We start from the raw sequence: 16,127 nt of genomic DNA on the forward strand, positions 1-16,127 counted from the left end.
AAATCACTCACCGGATACCGTCTGCTTCCCCAATTATGAACAGTCAGAGATAATCGCGATCCGCGTGAAGATAGTTTTCTCAAAACCAACGAAAGTGTACCTGAGGTGATTTGGGAAGAGATAACACATGATTTTCTGTCATGGTCGACTGAACGATTAAAAGCCGCTTGTCGTTCCTAAACAAAGACTTTAAAACATATTACCTTTAAAGGATCAGCTGGTTGTTTCATGGTGGTTTCCGCTTTTCTCAAACGAGGAAAACAATAAAATTTATCTGCGGTTTGGAACAAACATTACGAAGAATTATTTTTGAGCACGTCAGGCGTCGACTTCTCGCAAATGTTCATTTTACTCAAACCTGGCACTTGTTTTTTTTCTGTCATTACCAAAAGGAGCCTGCTAGGCTCACTTTACTTTTGGCCTCAAAATAAATCCGTTCTTAGCTAGCATAATTTAGCCGCAAAAATGCCAATTAACACCATAGAATAATCAGAATAAATAGGTAGACTGAACCGAGATCTCGTCAGTGTTTCCAATAACTAAACGATCAGTGCAGATTTCTTCAAAATCCTTCAACGCTTATGCAACGGATTAGTTAACCTCCGGGAAGGGGAGTGAGTGGCTGGCTGAAACATAGAGAGACCCTTCCGAGTCAAGAAACGCCATTATGTAATTGAGGCCGGGAGAGGAGATGAAGGTGCATGAAATCATGTGGTTTTGAGGGGGTAAGGAACAGGCATTAGTCGTCGCCAACCGAAAATAATAGGGGGACTATTGAAAACTGACTGTTAATTACTGCAAGGGGAGGGGGGGGGGGAAGGGGGAAGGGGGGTGGGGCATAAAAATATTTCAGAGCCTAAGAGGGGGGCCAGGTAACCAATATCCTCATTCCCCCTCAAAGGCAACAAAATAATTACTTGTCCCTTATATCCAGGACGGTTCAACGTTAACGGGACATAGAGATTACTTCATGGAAAATGCGCGCGTATGATTTTTATTCACGAGTTTTCTGATACGTATCAACGAGTGAATGAAAATCGTACAAAGCATTTTCCATGCTGTAATGTGTTTATTTCATAGGACTACACATACCGAGCAAACCCTTCTCGTACAATATCTTTAACTCTTCGGTTGTCAAAGCTACCGATGCTTTCGGTTTATTCCCTTTTCCTTGCTTCTTTAGCTGCTTTTGTTTGGATTGAAGAACTTTTCTGGTTTTCTCAAAGACCAAGTCGTTGATTATGCTGGCAGAATAGCCCTTTTTCTTCAAATGTCGTTCGAAGCTGGCCATTAAACTTCGAAGCGAAGTCGGCTCGTACTCGTTGCCATCTTTAGTGCGTACGGAGATAATAAATTCACTAATGAATTCATTCAACTTAGCCGCTGGAATATCTTCAATTTTCCTGTCTTCGTCCTTCGTTTTCAAAAATCTTTCAGGCAATCTTACATCTCTTTCAGTTTTTAGAGCGGTATTTTTGTCTTCTTGTTCTAAAATGAATTCTTCAACTGAGTAAACAGAAGCGAACCTTCCCTCGGCCATTTTTCAAAGCGCGCGGGTTTTGTGCAACGGCTCTCGCATAACGTTCTCTTCAGTACGTTCATTCATCATTAGTGAAATTTCGTCGTTCGCGTTGCTGATTGGACGAACGATAATTTTTCACGGTGAAATTTTGTCGTTCGTACTCCTGATTGGCTACATTTAGAATCAGTACGAATTTTATTCACTACGATTTTTGTGGGTAAATCTCAGTACCTATGAAATATATACTGCTGTGCTTTATTATCACGGGCTTGTATAACATTTGAAATTTGATTTACAATTTCAAACAATGACGCAAGATGAGAAATCTAGTTAGACATTCGCTTTAAATTGCTATCGTTTATTCATTTATTTATTTTTAGTTGCTTGATTTTGGTCAATACAAATTAGGAAAATCGACTCTTGTTGATTCGCTTGGTTTGCAATTGGTTAAGTGGTTCTTCAGACGTCATAGTGTTCTCTCAGTACGTCATACTTTGGCAAATTGTGAATCTTATTTACCAAAAGGAGTACAGCGTTTTGTATAGGGCTCTGACATTTATATTTTTGTCAGTCTGAGTTCGGGGAAATTTCACACGGCACCGAGTTTGGTTCCCAACTAAAACCAGGTAAGATAATTTATCAGTAAATAAACAATTCATCGTCAAGATTGCACAAATCATAGTTCCAATATGAGCGCACGAAATCTTGCATGTTATACTAAAAAATCAGAAATGAAATGCTAGACAATGATGATGAAGATTTTCTGATGAGGTAACCGCTCGTTGATACGCTAGCCTAGCAAAAAATTTGTTAAAATCATAGTAACAGATCTTAAATGATACATTTTTGACATTATTTTGTTGTTGTTAACTTTTTATTTCTCGAAGATATTAGCTAATTTTACATAGCTAATCTAGCATTCGAGAAGAAATAAATTTTATGTATGAGTGTGTGTGGATCTAAAAATACGGAGACGAAGAAAGACATGCGCTTATTAAAAAGAGTATATCTATTTCCGATTTTTTTTTCGTCAGAGAATAGTTTAATTCGTCTTATTTATTGGTTCTTTCTGAGAAAAAAAAAAAACATCAGACCAGCTGAATTGGTCGATTGAAGAAGATTTTATGATGCAATCCTGTTGCCTTTTAAGGAAGATTTGACGCGAGGATGTAAGTTTAAGTTGTGCGCAAGTGCAAGAGATTCTCCCAATTTCGCAATCTTGTTCATTATATACACACTGAAATTTATACACTGGAAAGGAGCGAAATTAATTTCCATTCACAAGCCGGTGGAAAAAGCCGAGAGCCAATCAAATGGCGCGTATCACACTTTTCACGTGTGAGAAAAACGATACGTCCAATCAGGAACCACGTATCATCAACGTTACGCCTTCGAAACCGTTCGGAAAGTTATAGTTAAAAATCCGCTCGCGGGAATGTTTATCAGTTCACATCATTCTTCACTTCTTTTTAAGTATATGAGAAAAGTCACCAAGCGCATGGCCATGTAGTGTAGGAGACAAAAAAACACAAACATAAGAACACTAACCATCCAACATCTCGTGTAAATTAAGGCCTGGGTCAGTGGTCAGCTGGGACCCCCAGCGTGGTTTTTAGCAGCCCCACGACACGCGCGTGAAGTTTGTAATTTGAGGAAGATAATAAAGATACCAACACGTACTTCGCGTGTGCGAAGCGATGAATCTATCTCCGTAATTGCTTTCTTCCTTCCATATAATTTAAAAACCTGATATTCTAAGGGTGGAAAGCCCTGAAAAATTGGCTTGTAAAGCTCAGTCAAAATTTGTAAGCTTAAATACTTCGAGGAAACAAGTTTAACGAAACATCTTTTAAGTCTGCTTTTAAGTCGAGGTAAGATTACAATGTTTGCCGCACAGCTTTATTAAATACGTATTGATGAAAATGTTTGCCGCCCGGATTGCGGACGGTCATAGAGTTCGTCCGGGTCATGGCAAGCCCGGAGAGATTTTAAAAATTAGTTTTCGAGGCCTGCGTGAAAATTATGTGTTGTTGGTCATTAGAAAGTCATTAATCACCCAGGCCTTAATTTATCTGAGATGCAGACAAATTCAGGATTAACGAATCTTTAAACGACGATACAGTCAGGGGATGGTGGGTTGACCGCTTAATATAGATTCCACAGAAAAGGTGTAAAATTATAAAAAAAAATGATAAAAGATGCCCCTTTTCGCCACAATTGACCACTTGATGTACAAAAACTCGCTCGAAAAACTACTAACATTGACAATGGGTGATAAACATGGCTTGAATTTTAATTCAAATATTATTCTCTATACTCTGTTAGCGACGACTGATCCCCACTCCGTTCCCTCTGAAAACCATGTGATTCTCACCAAAATTATTTTGCCCCTCCCCCCCTCTCTCTTGATGAAATGAAAAGTTACCGGCTAAGAGGTATAATGAAAGAACGTAAATAGGAACAGTTCAAACTGTAATACATCCGCCCCCCCCCCACCCCCTTCCTCAAACAATGGTAATGTGAACTAGCTAATCACGGTTGACTCGCAAAATAACCTGTAGATACTGAAAAACTATACTAGGCTTCCGAGGAAGCAAAAGGGAGAACCCCAGGAAGGAGAAGGGGCGGTTCTCTGCCTGAAAAGGAGAACTGGACCCTTTTCAGGTAAGAGGTATGTAAGGGAGAAATATATATGCGTTATTGAGCGAGCTAGCAAGATGGCTCATCTTGCCCTTACGGGTAGCCAACCAGAACAAAGGGTTTGCCTCATCTTGCTCACGACTGCTGACAGATATATAGTAAATATCAATGAATATTTTTTGATTTCACCCACGAGAGGATCATTCATGGTCTCTTGTTTCAGTTGTTAAGGTATAGATGAAGATTAAGAAAACTGTGGTATTTTGTGTTTGAAATTGCTCTAAAACTCGAAATAAATGTTGTTCTTGGTCGTTCAGCTGAGGGTTTACCCGTTTCCTTTGCCTCTCTCTATCGTTATAATATGCATCAGCTTAGGAAAGGCGTAAAGTTTTTTCAATCAAAGTATTTGCTCGAAGTACCTTCTTGTGTGTGGGCTTATTTATGGTCATAACTCAAGACATGTCGTTGAACGGACCTATCATGACCTTCGAAAGATAAGAACTAATAATGGTAAATTTAGTATCCTTTTCCAAGGCCCTGTGATTTGGAATTCAATAAATAAAGATATCCTCTTTGGCGCAAATTAAAGCACTATCTTAGCACCAACAGTTATTAGTTCAAGTAACGTAATGATTCGCAGGTGAGTTGAGATTCAAGCAATGACAGAAAGACTCTTGAAGTTCATTGTTAGTAGCAGCACGTACTCAGTCTTCAGTTGTTTTGGCTAAACTTCGTTTACCTCAGTTTTATTGAGCGTACTTATATACATACATTGTAAGCTCTTTGTTTTAAATACCGACTATTAACTGCAAAATTACAAAATTTACCCGCAACGTGCCCCTTTTTTTTTTAACTAATCAAGGTTATTTAGAGCGGTCAATTACTCTTCATTTTCATTATTGTGTGATAATGAGACAATTGTAACTGTAGTTAAGGTTAGGGATGAATGAAGCGCGTAGAAGGGGAGGGACTGGACAGGAGCTTGAAATAGTAGGAAGCGATATCCCAGTGTAAAAACCTGCTCTTGAAATTTATGAAGCAGAACGGCTTTTCTGTGCGTGTGTGAATAGCTTTTTTTTTTTTTCTTTTTATGTTGTTGTTGTAGTTTTCACTGAATTATGCCTTGCCTCCAGGTCCGCACATGATATTCACGTCTGGGGCTAACAACTATGGCGAAATACTTAGCATTAAATATTGAAAAGTACGGATTATCACCGATTAAAGGAAATTGCGAAATGTCTGACAGCAAGTAGTAAAAGTTCTCTAGAACTGCACCGACCACGAGTTTCAGTCACTTTTTGAACAATCATTTAAAAATCGATATGACATTTCTAAACAAAAAAAAAGTATATTTAAATATTTTAATCTCAGTTTGTAATAAAATGAGAAACATGCAAATTTCTCATGCAGCAAATTTTGGTAAAACAGACGCTTGATTAAATGATTTGGCGAGATATGTAATTATCATACAAGCGAGTCTATATTGAATAGAGAACAAAACAGTTTAATCAGTCATATAAGTTATTGTCTTCCGATAATTAAGAGATTAAGGTCATATCGCTTCCAAGGCACGAAAGGTGTTTCGTAATTTTCCTCTTCTACCAAATTTTAGCCTCTCTTATTTTTCCAAATCGCACCTGGAAAATGGAGATTCCTGCATGCAACACAAGCTGGCTAGGTAAGATTCTTATTTTTCTCTACAGATCTCTCTTTTCGTGAAAGTTTAAAGCTTATCTGTTGCGAGAGCTAGAATTCTTCACGATCTTTTAACAACAATGCCCTTTTGAACCATCCTCGAAGATACGAGTTCATGGCGATCGATCTTTCACGGAATGTGAAATTCTGTGCCGCTTTCGATTTGCAGTAATTCGTCTTCTGACATTTCAAAAAGCAAGTTTTGAAGACTGCTCCTTTTAAAAAGTTTTTTAAAAATGTTTATGCATTTCTTGCATTCGTCTCTTGCGGAGAACCATGAACGAGTTATTGGAGTTGTGCGCTATAGAAATACTTTATATATATATATATATATATATATATATATATATATATATACACATATATGTATATACATTTTTCCTCTCTTTCCAATATCATTATTCCAGATCACTCGTCGTTTTAAAATTCGTTGAACTTAGAACGCACTTAACAGTTATCAATACATCACGATAAGATAACGGAAGGAAATGATTAGCTAATACTTAAGATCTCCATGTTAATTGACGACTCGGGAGTGATGTTTCGTGAGACCCACTTTTCGCCTGCACTCGTTGTTTTTAATGTCGAGTCAAGTTGGCACCGTTAAAATTGCCACGTATTTTCTGCTAAGATTAGGAACCAAAACGACTTGATCGTTTTAGTCTCTAATCGAAGCGGACTCGAAATGGTGTTTTTGTATATCAGTCAAACACAAGTGTAGAAGAGTGCTGGCTCTTGGTGCTCCGTAACACCACATTTTGGCTCTGTGCTCATTAATATAAGTTGAACAAAAACCTCGTACTTTTTCGCAGTCGTCCTGTGGACAATATATAAATGCCTGGATTTTTTCGAAGCAATAGAAACGACATCATGGTTTCATCCAAAGCACGCTTCATGGCTCCCAGCCGAGTGCAACCTTGTGTAGTGTAACCTTAGTGTGCCATAATGTTTGAAGAAGTTTGCTTTGAAAGCGCTTGAACGCTGTTGAAAGTTGCGCCGGTGAAAAATGTTAAACGTGGGTTGGAGTGAATATAAATAGGTTAAAAATTCACCCAACAGTCGTGCGACAAATTGCTTCTGTTAGACGAAACTTAAACAATTGTTACGCCTTTAGCCCCATTTGATGTTGACAAACGACCACACGGCTCTCTTGTATAATAGTAATAAAAGCTCCAACAAAACATGAGCATGAGGAATATTCTTTCAGTTTTGAGACCAATTTTAGTCGCGTTACACGGCAATTGTGCAGTGTGACTCGTTGTCACAGCAACTGTGATGTTGCACAGGCTCCTTAAAAGTTATTTTAATCCGCAAATTCTTATAAACAAAATAGAAGTGGCTAATTTCCTTGCGTAATAATGCAAAGAGACAAAAAGGATTCAACTTTATGTTGTCACGTACCACAGTACTCTTAATGTCTTAGGCATTGTCAAAATGCATCGAGTCTGCCAAATTGTGCGGATTTGGATTTTTATAGATGAGGAGAAAATGTTTCGTAGTACTTCTGTGATGAACCTTCGATGACTACATCCGTAAAGTCAATTTTACCTTGTGTCAAGATTGGAAGATAAAGCTGATAAAGATCTTCTGATCCCAGATTATGCTATTTTTTTAGCCCCTAGTGAAGCACCAAAGCAACCAAGAATCCCACTTAAGGTAGAAGATAACTTTTGTTCCAAAACATCAAGCTCACGTATTCACTATTTTAGAGCTTTGTACTCAAGACAACAGTTTTCACTTCTGAGAGAAACTTCTGTATAGTAATCATATCAGTTACTCCCGTTAATTATAATCGCAAACGAACAACACAATAAGAGAAAACAATACAAAATTGCCTGCAATACAAATCGGTCAAACAAAGCCTCTTAAGAGAAGCTTGTCAGCTAAATTCAATTGTCTCTCAATCGGCTAAAACTCGATCGACTTTTCTTTCTTAGTCGAGGATGCGCGCCTAGCTTTCTTTTAGCCAATTTACGAAAAGATTTCTTTTTTGTTTACAACTTAGTACCATTAGTATCTTTGGTTTAGTTTAATACTTCGAAGTATGTCGTCGAATTGGATTGTAGTTTCCTGTGGGAATTGCTAAGAATGGTCTTTTTTTGAAATGTTGAAGCCCCCTATTGTCCTGCAACCAATCTCTGCCTAGCTTCTCTAATAACCTTTCTGTCGTTGTTTATGAGAGCCTTTTGAGCAGGGTATGACATCTGTATCTCCAGTTTATTGCATTTCCATATTTTTGTTTTAGTTTTCAGGGCCTGAGTTCCTCTGTTTCAACATTCAAAACCGAGCTGGATGATTGTCAACCAAACTGGATAAGATGGTGTCTTAGGAACAAATTTCATTTCATTTCATCTCGTGAGGCGCCTACAATGAAGAAAAAATTGAACGTGCTGATGACTGTATGCCTTTTTTGTTGGCTTTGTCGGCTTATCTTCGCTCAAAACACAAAAGAAAAAACTGAGAGCCTCAGCTATGCCTTCACTAAAGGAGATTTCGTGATCGGTGGTTTATCGCCCGTTCACTTTTCGCCCACGGAGGCCGAAGAACAACAGAACCCGAATTCTTTTACTTGCCAAGGAAGACTCAACACTAGAGGTTTTGAAGCGGTGGAAGCGATGCTTTTTACAATGGACATGCTAAATGAAGGGCCACTTAAGGATGTGGTGCTACCAAATATAACCATTGGCATGGACATAAAGGATACGTGTGGCAGCGCTGATTACGCCGTTCGAGAATCACTGAATTTCTCGTTTATTCGCAACGCTCATGCTAAGGATCAGTGCAGCTCAAGTTATGAAAAGGAAAAGTTTCAAACCATCGCTGTGGTTGGTGCAGCTTACAGTGGAGTATCAATGGCGGTTACAAATCTCTGTGGATTGTTTTACGTGCCTATGGTGAGCTACGCATCGACAAGTAGTTTGCTGAGTAATAAGGTACGATTTGGTTACTTCTTGAGAACTGTGCCTAATGATATGTTACAAGCGAAAGTGATGGCGGATCTTGTTCGAAAGATGAAGTGGAACTACGTGATAACTTTGGCTTCAGAGAGCGAGTACGGCCGATCTGGTATCGAGGCCTTTAAAAGAGCGCTTGACAGCTTCGGCGATAGCTACGATGTTTGTATTCCAGTGGATGAGCGATTCACAAAACGCTCCACAGATGCAGAATTCGAAGAAATATTTCAGAAGATGCTTGCAAACTCCAAGGCTAAGGTTGTGATTCTCTTTGCGCAGCTGCACGACGCGAACATTTTAATTGACAAAGTTCGCCAGCACAGATTAATGTCGAAAGAAAAGTATGTTTGGATAGGTTCTGACGCTTGGGCAGACTCAAAGCAAGTCCTGAAGGGCAACGAGGACATTCTACGCGGAATGTTTGGTGTCGTGCCAGAAGTTGTGCATATTGAAGAATTTGACAAGTACTTTACGAGTTTCACAGACAAAAGAAGAAGCGAAATCCTTGGATGCGTGAATATGAGTATATGAAAGTTGCGCATAACCCAGCTTTTTACCGGGACACATTTAAACATTATCCTAAAGCGCAGTACGTGATGGATGCAGTCCTAGCGATCGCCTACGCACTACATAACATGCTCGGTTGTCAACCTTACCAAGATTGCTCCAAGAAAATCAAGAATCTTAAACAACGAAAATTTCTGGAGTTCTTGGAAGACGTGAAATTTCCTGGCAAGTCGAGGGAACAATTTTCGTTCGACTATCTTGGGGATGCAATTGGAGTGTACGATATTCGTCATTTAGGGCTTGAGGATGGCAATTACGATGTCATAAAAGCTGGTAAATGGGGTGGGAAGGAATGTGACATTCTCGGCGCTAATCTGTCTATGAGTTCCTGTCTCGATCTGGACACGACAGTCATTGACATGGTTAACAAAAATCTGAAGAACTTCACACAAGAAGGTATTCCTTTCTCGACATGCAGCAAGGACTGTCCGCCTGGTTATCACAAAAATCCCGAGAAGAATCACGCAAAGTGTTGCTGGGAATGTCGACTGTGTAGCGGTAACACTATTACGAATCAAACCAACATGGACGACTGCACCGCATGCCCTCGAGGATATCGCGCAAGTAATAACCATTCGCGCTGTGAGCCCATACAACCCACGTCTTTACACTGGAATGATACGTTAGGTGTGATAATTATCTGTATATCAGGTGCTGGCATCCTGTCGGTAATTTACACCTTTGCAGTGTACTATGTCTACCGTGGGACACCTGTTGTGCGAGCGTCCAGCAAAGAGCTGTGTTACATTCTGCTTTTTGGTATCGCGTGGTGTTACGCGACACCCATCGTTTTTCTTGTCAATCTAACAGACCAGGTCTGCAGAGCAATTCCGTTTGTCACAGGTCTATCCCCCGCGCTGATAGCTGGGACACTCCTCACCAAGACGAATCGCATATCACGTATTTTCAATCGCAAGCTTTCGAAACAGGGACTCCAAGTTTTCTGTCCAAAAATGGCAAGTGTTGATGGTGCTGTGCCTAGCGGTGGTGGAATGTCTTATCGGAGGAGGATGCGTGGTCTTCAACGAGACTGGAAGCAAATTGGTGATCTCCGAATCTAAGAAAGAAGTTTTGAAACAGTGTAAAGAGCTGCCTGACATTTGTACAGCGATTTGGTGGGTGTACAACATGGGGCTGGCCTTGACTTGCACGTATCAAGCATTCCGCACGCGGAAATTACCCGAGAACTACAACGAGGCCAAGTTTATCACCTTCACCATGGTGATAACGTGTATAGTTGTAATAATTTTCATTCCAACGTACATAGGAACGAAAGGGATCTACAGAACTACCATAACCTGTTTTGTGTTCATCATAGGCGGTTCCTCAACCCTTTGCTGCATGTTTGTACCTAAGTTGTACATAATTCTATGGAGGCCTGAAAAAAATGTGCCCATGCAGCCTCGCTCCTCGACAATACGTTTGGGAACCATTTCTCCCTCAGCATCTTTTGTGAGGCGTTTGAGTGTAGACTCCAGCTTCAGTGACAAGGCCAGAGAAGGAAGAAAAACACGAATTCACTCACTGCCAACGATTGAACTAACCGAAGGCGAGAATGGAGAACACCAAGAAGTGCCGAGAATCAAGAAAACTACCCGATCCTTTTCTCTCAGTCCGGACATGCTTTCAGGAGGTCGAACAAACCTCGAGCGGAGTCCTGAGCGGAGCCCCGAGCGAAGCCCAACGAGGCTGTTCCCATCTCGCCGAAGGGTAGTCTTCAGGCTCCTTCTGCCATGCTTTCCTCCATGGAAATGATCGAGGAAGGAAACGAGTTTGAAATATTCGGAGCCAGTAACGAGTGTGCTGGTGGTGCTTCAGACAGTCGAGACCTTCGCGCGGGTTTGGAACGGCTGAAAACGGAATTCTATGAACTCCAAGAAAGAGATGATCGCTTAGACGCGGAAGATGAAAAAAATTACTGCGAAGATGAAGTTTTTCTGCCTTTAGACGTTGAAAATCAAAATGATTACCACAACGAAGAGGAACGTGAAACTTCTGACGGTGATTCTGGAAGTAAAAATCCTATCACTTGTGCTTCGAATCTGGATAATTGTCAACCAGAAACACAAACAGTGTCTACGAATAACAGATTATCCTGTCAAAACTGTGGTTCTATAGTCTCCCACATAGACCGAGATTTGTTGATCGAAGTTTTGCGTGCGCACTTGGCAAGGAACGGTAGAAACCAACCTGGCGAGAGAACTAAGAAAAATTCTGAAAATAGCCACGGTCACAAAACGGTGACGTTGCCAGAGAACCCGAGCGATCAAAATGACGCTAGTACACGCAGGAGAAAGTCAGGAATATTTAATCAAAAAGCTAAGGATAAACGCTTTTCCAGGAACGGGTTAGACTTAAATGATAACAGGCCGGCGAAGAAATTGAGAAATCCAAGCTACTACAGCTGCGAATCCATTAGTTTGCCTTCTCTCGTTAGTGTCTTCTCTCAAGAAGAGTGCACTCTTGATTTGGGCGTGATGAGGACCAAGAATACTGAAGATAAGCAGAAAAAAGCCAACAAGGCGCTCATGAACGGAAAAACTGCGGTATTAAGGGCGGCGTTTTAAAAAGACCATACTCTCAGCCAAATGGAAGTGTCTGTCACGATCTAATAAATGGCGAAGAAAGTGACTTTACCACCGAAAATGATAAACTTCTTTGCGAAGAAGACAAAGAGTTGGAAACTGTGCTGTAAGAGCGTTGTTCGGTAGCTTCTAATGGAGGTCGTTTTGTTTTCGCGCCTTAAGCCTGCTGCAAAACCTTTTACACGTTTTAGGATTGAGTGTCGGAAAAACCAAAACCAAATTTATCAGAACGACCAATCAGAACACAGGAAGTTATCAACAGGAACCAATGAAATAATAGCAAAAAGATAGCATGCAGCCGCCTCTAAATAAACGCGTGCTGTCATAAGGGCAAGAAAACGCGAGGAACTCGACGAGAATGCCGTAGTTTTGTTATCTGATTGGTTGAGATGGTGGCGCAAATTTTTGGTTTCTTGGAAACATAGGTTAAAGCATGCTATTGCGCCAACTCGATTATTTAAAAATAAGAAGTCACTCCAGGTGCGAAAAGAATTGTCACGCACTATCGCGTGACGACTACAGTCGATGACGAAGGCATCTGATAGTTTTCCTGCATAACGCAGGCGAGCGATTGAAATTTTGAAACACACTGGAACATTAATTTAATAAATGATATATATTTGTGTATATACAACCGTTTTCAAAAACGTTGCAAAACATTGAAAATATATAGTTACTATAATAATATATATAATTAATCTTTTGTTTTCCTCGTCAAAAAGTGGTCTCTTTTTGATGAGAAAAGTAAGGTATATTTAATACATAGTTTCAACAATCATCATTTTTGAGACGTTTATATAGATCGCAAATTGGTTATTTTGGGTGTCCTAGAATCAAGAAGTTACGGCAATTTTTCAAAAATAAAATCATCAAGACAAGGACACTTAGCCTTTAGTCAAAAGCTAAATTGAAGGAGCTAAATCCATATGCAACTCAACAGTAGTTCGGAAAAAACAATCTCCCTTTTTTCATTTTTTTTTTCTCCACGTGTTGTTATTCATCATATTTGATCATTGACAGATTTGGGGAATAGCTTCCTGGATTTCAACTCTCTTCTCCATCGACCAAAAGCCTAGCACAAGCTAACATGGTTTAATTTATTTGAATGGGAATTCTTGTTCTCTCGCCACCTCTATTAGTTTTTAAATGATGCTTGTGCATCTCTGGAAACCAACCTCTGTCGTCACAAGATGTAACTCTTTCACCCTCAAGATGTCATAGTAATTCTCATTACTGTCTTCCATACAATTCTTATAATGTTAGTTCAAAGAATTTGGTATTGGATCAGCCAATATTCTGTTATTTGATATTTTTCTTTATCTCATCATTCTCCCACCTGATATTTTATTGATATTGTAAGGAGAAATTCTGCCTTGACTGACCCCTTGGGTCTGACTCTTGGGAGATGAAGTGTTAAACATCTTAGTCTCTGTGAAAGTTTTTCATCTTTTACATCAATGGCCAACATTCAACATCTAAATTCTCCTCAGTGGTCTGCACATGTTTTTCTATGATAGCAATTTCCTGATTTGTGCTCAGTGAGGACTATTATCATTTGCCGATCAGATCCTTCACTCTCACAACCTGAACTGATGATGATGAGGTGACTCTGTTGAGGGACATTTTAAGTCGAGCCCTTTCACTTCCCATGGTGACCAATCATACATTTCTCTTTACAATATCAAATTTCTTTGAAGAAGTATCTAGCCTGTATCAGGTGGATGTTATTGGCACACTCCACAAATGTTTTTTGCCCATAGGAAATTATGAACCTTGCGCAACATAAGCTGACAAGAGATTTGCAAGGGCCTGGTATTGATAAATTCTATTGGTGCCACACCCCAGGCAAACTTCTCCCTGACTTCTTCCATTGCCCAAAGAAATAATGAGGGCCTGCAAAGAAAGGTGTTTAAAAAGACAAAAAACAGATCTTGTTTGATTTTTCGTACCTTGAACTATAAATATATGGATCTCAAGAGTGGAAGAATTTCAGGGTTATTGGTTTAGCACCCCACATTGAGAGATAACAGTGACTCTTTCGGGATCCAGCTTTGCATACAATTGATTAAGATTTCTAAGCTGACACAAAGTCTTTGCCAGGGTTATAGACAGAGGGAATTTAGAGGTATTTTCAGCACATAAGATGGGCAACATTACTGTACATCTTTTTTTAAGTCACTTTCCTGTTTCATTATGGAAAGCTATTAGGATTGTAAGTAGAATAAGAAAGAAAGATTTAAGCTTGGTAAAGAAATAGAGAAAGATGTTTTTGTCATGTCATGAGCGTGGACAATAAGAAAATTCTGAGTCCCCATTATGGGATTGTGGCCAAAATCATAATTCAAAATAAACACTACAAAAAAAAATTCTAGGAGGTACAAATTATCTCAAAGTGCGTGTTTTGTAAATGTTGCTAAGTCTAAACTTTCGTGAAGCAGAATAAAGCGTATTTTAAGGGAAATGAGAGTTGATAGGAATGATAAGAGCAGCCATTTGAACAGGTATTGAAGAATTTCATCAAAGTTCTTCAATACAGGGTTTTCATTACAAAATGCAATGGCAAGGGATTGGTGTCAAGGAACAGGATAACAGGGAACAATTTCCTCATCTAAATAAAAAATAAAGGGGGTAAATTTCTAAAGAAACTGTGGTGTTGCATTGGTGGGGGCATTGAAAGATAATTTGGCATTTTGTATGTAAAGAGTTTCTTAACACTTTAACTCCAATGAGTGACCAAGACAGAACTTCTCCCTACAATATCAATACAATATCAACCAGATAAGTGATGAGAATAAAGAAAAATATCAATTTGGGGATAATTAGTTGATCCAATACTAAATTCTCTGAACAAAAATTACAAGAAGTGTATGGTTGACAGTAAGGAGAATTACAAATTTGATCTGGGAGTTAAAGGGTTAAGCTGACTTTTTGAGTGCTAGCCCTTTGTCGCAAGCCCTTCACTCTGACTAAGGGCTTACACTCAAAACAACAACTTTTGAAAATCTTTATAGAGGCCAATTTACATTATCAACTCCATTAATAAAATCAAATTATCTTGTAAACAAAAGATAGCTCCGACCATTGAAATCTGGGTAGAGAATTCCCCTCAGCAGCTCGAGAATTCTCTGATCTCCAATGCCAAATTTACACCTTCTCTATGCAGCCAGCACCCCCCCTACAAAAAGACAGATTAGATTCTTGTAGCCTGTTCCACACTGTCAGCTTGTGGGTACAAGAAAAAACTGAAGGCCTTAGCCCCCCTTTGAAAGGCATAGCTAGGGGAGGGGGGAAGGACCTGTGACCCCCCCTTTGAAAGCCTTTTCTTATCATATTGGTAAAACACAGAGTGGAGGTTATCATGACAATCTGGTGAGTACCCTGGATTTGACGCAGTGTAAACTCCCTTTTAAAAAATCCTGGCAACACCCCTGCAAGGCAGAATACTGAAGCACATCTTGGGAATTAGAGAGTTAAAAATATTAAATAAAAGACATACAACACTACTTGACATTCAAATTCCAACGCATTTATAAACTTGCTGAACAAACAATGACTTACAATTTACAAACTGTTCCCTTAGGTCATCATTTAAAAGAACTGTTATACCCCTGTGACAAAGTTCCAACTTGCATAGAAATCTCTCCACACAGTACATTTCACATCTGATCACACCTTCTGTAACTTTAAAAGGACCAACCAGTCTTTAATCAAGAGAGTTAATTGTTCCTAGGGGGCTGCCACTCCTCGATCTTTGGCCGGGTAGTACTGTAAGGAACGTATTCCAATTTGGTGCCTGTTTTGTTAGTTTCGTGAGCCTGAATAAACTTCCTTTCCGCTGGGGGTACTTTCGTGGGAGGGTCATCTGTCATGTAGTGCATCCAACGATGCCATTCCGCGGGAATCTGGCTGGCATCGAAGGTGTAACGATCCACGTAAGGGTAAACAACAAAACGATTTCTTCCCATGAAGTACGTGTTATTTTCGAAGTACTTATTTCCATATTTGTCTGTTCCAATCAGAGTTCCTGTACGAAGATTTGTTTCTCGTAGAATCCTGTAAAATGAAGCCTTCCAGCCACCAGCAACTTTAACAGCATTTAGCTCAGCTCGAATTGCATTTAAAAAGTAGGACATCTTTGCTAAAAGCCAACAAGCAAGATGGCTG

At 39.6% G+C, this 16,127-nt stretch overlaps 2 protein-coding genes and 1 pseudogene across 2 annotated transcripts; 1 reads left to right on the plus strand and 2 right to left on the minus strand.

The window, feature by feature from the left end:
• Positions 1-1,069: 1,069 nt before the first annotated feature.
• On the minus strand, positions 1,070-1,540 carry LOC131777184 (uncharacterized protein KIAA1958-like). Its single transcript, XM_059093417.2, has one exon. It carries the CDS (start codon positions 1,538-1,540, stop codon positions 1,070-1,072), a length of 471 nt encoding a protein of 156 aa, XP_058949400.2.
• A 6,571-nt stretch (positions 1,541-8,111) lies between these two features.
• On the plus strand, positions 8,112-12,381 carry LOC131777183 (metabotropic glutamate receptor 2-like; annotated as a pseudogene).
• A 3,298-nt stretch (positions 12,382-15,679) lies between these two features.
• Positions 15,680-16,096, minus strand: LOC131777175 (NADH dehydrogenase [ubiquinone] 1 alpha subcomplex subunit 12). The gene has a single exon (XM_059093406.2). It carries the CDS (start codon positions 16,094-16,096, stop codon positions 15,680-15,682), a length of 417 nt encoding a protein of 138 aa, XP_058949389.1.
• Positions 16,097-16,127: the final 31 nt, after the last annotated feature.

The sequence above is a fragment of the Pocillopora verrucosa genome, chromosome 11 (assembly GCF_036669915.1).
Source record: "Pocillopora verrucosa isolate sample1 chromosome 11, ASM3666991v2, whole genome shotgun sequence".
In the NCBI taxonomy this organism is placed as follows: Eukaryota; Metazoa; Cnidaria; class Anthozoa; order Scleractinia; family Pocilloporidae; genus Pocillopora; species Pocillopora verrucosa.

What these genes read in the sequence shown, in the direction of transcription:
- LOC131777184 (XM_059093417.2), bottom strand. Translation starts at nt 1,540, where the DNA reads ATGGCCGAGGGAAGGTTCGCTTCTGTTTACTCAGTTGAAGAATTCATT.
- LOC131777175 (XM_059093406.2), bottom strand. Translation starts at nt 16,096, where the DNA reads ATGTCCTACTTTTTAAATGCAATTCGAGCTGAGCTAAATGCTGTTAAA.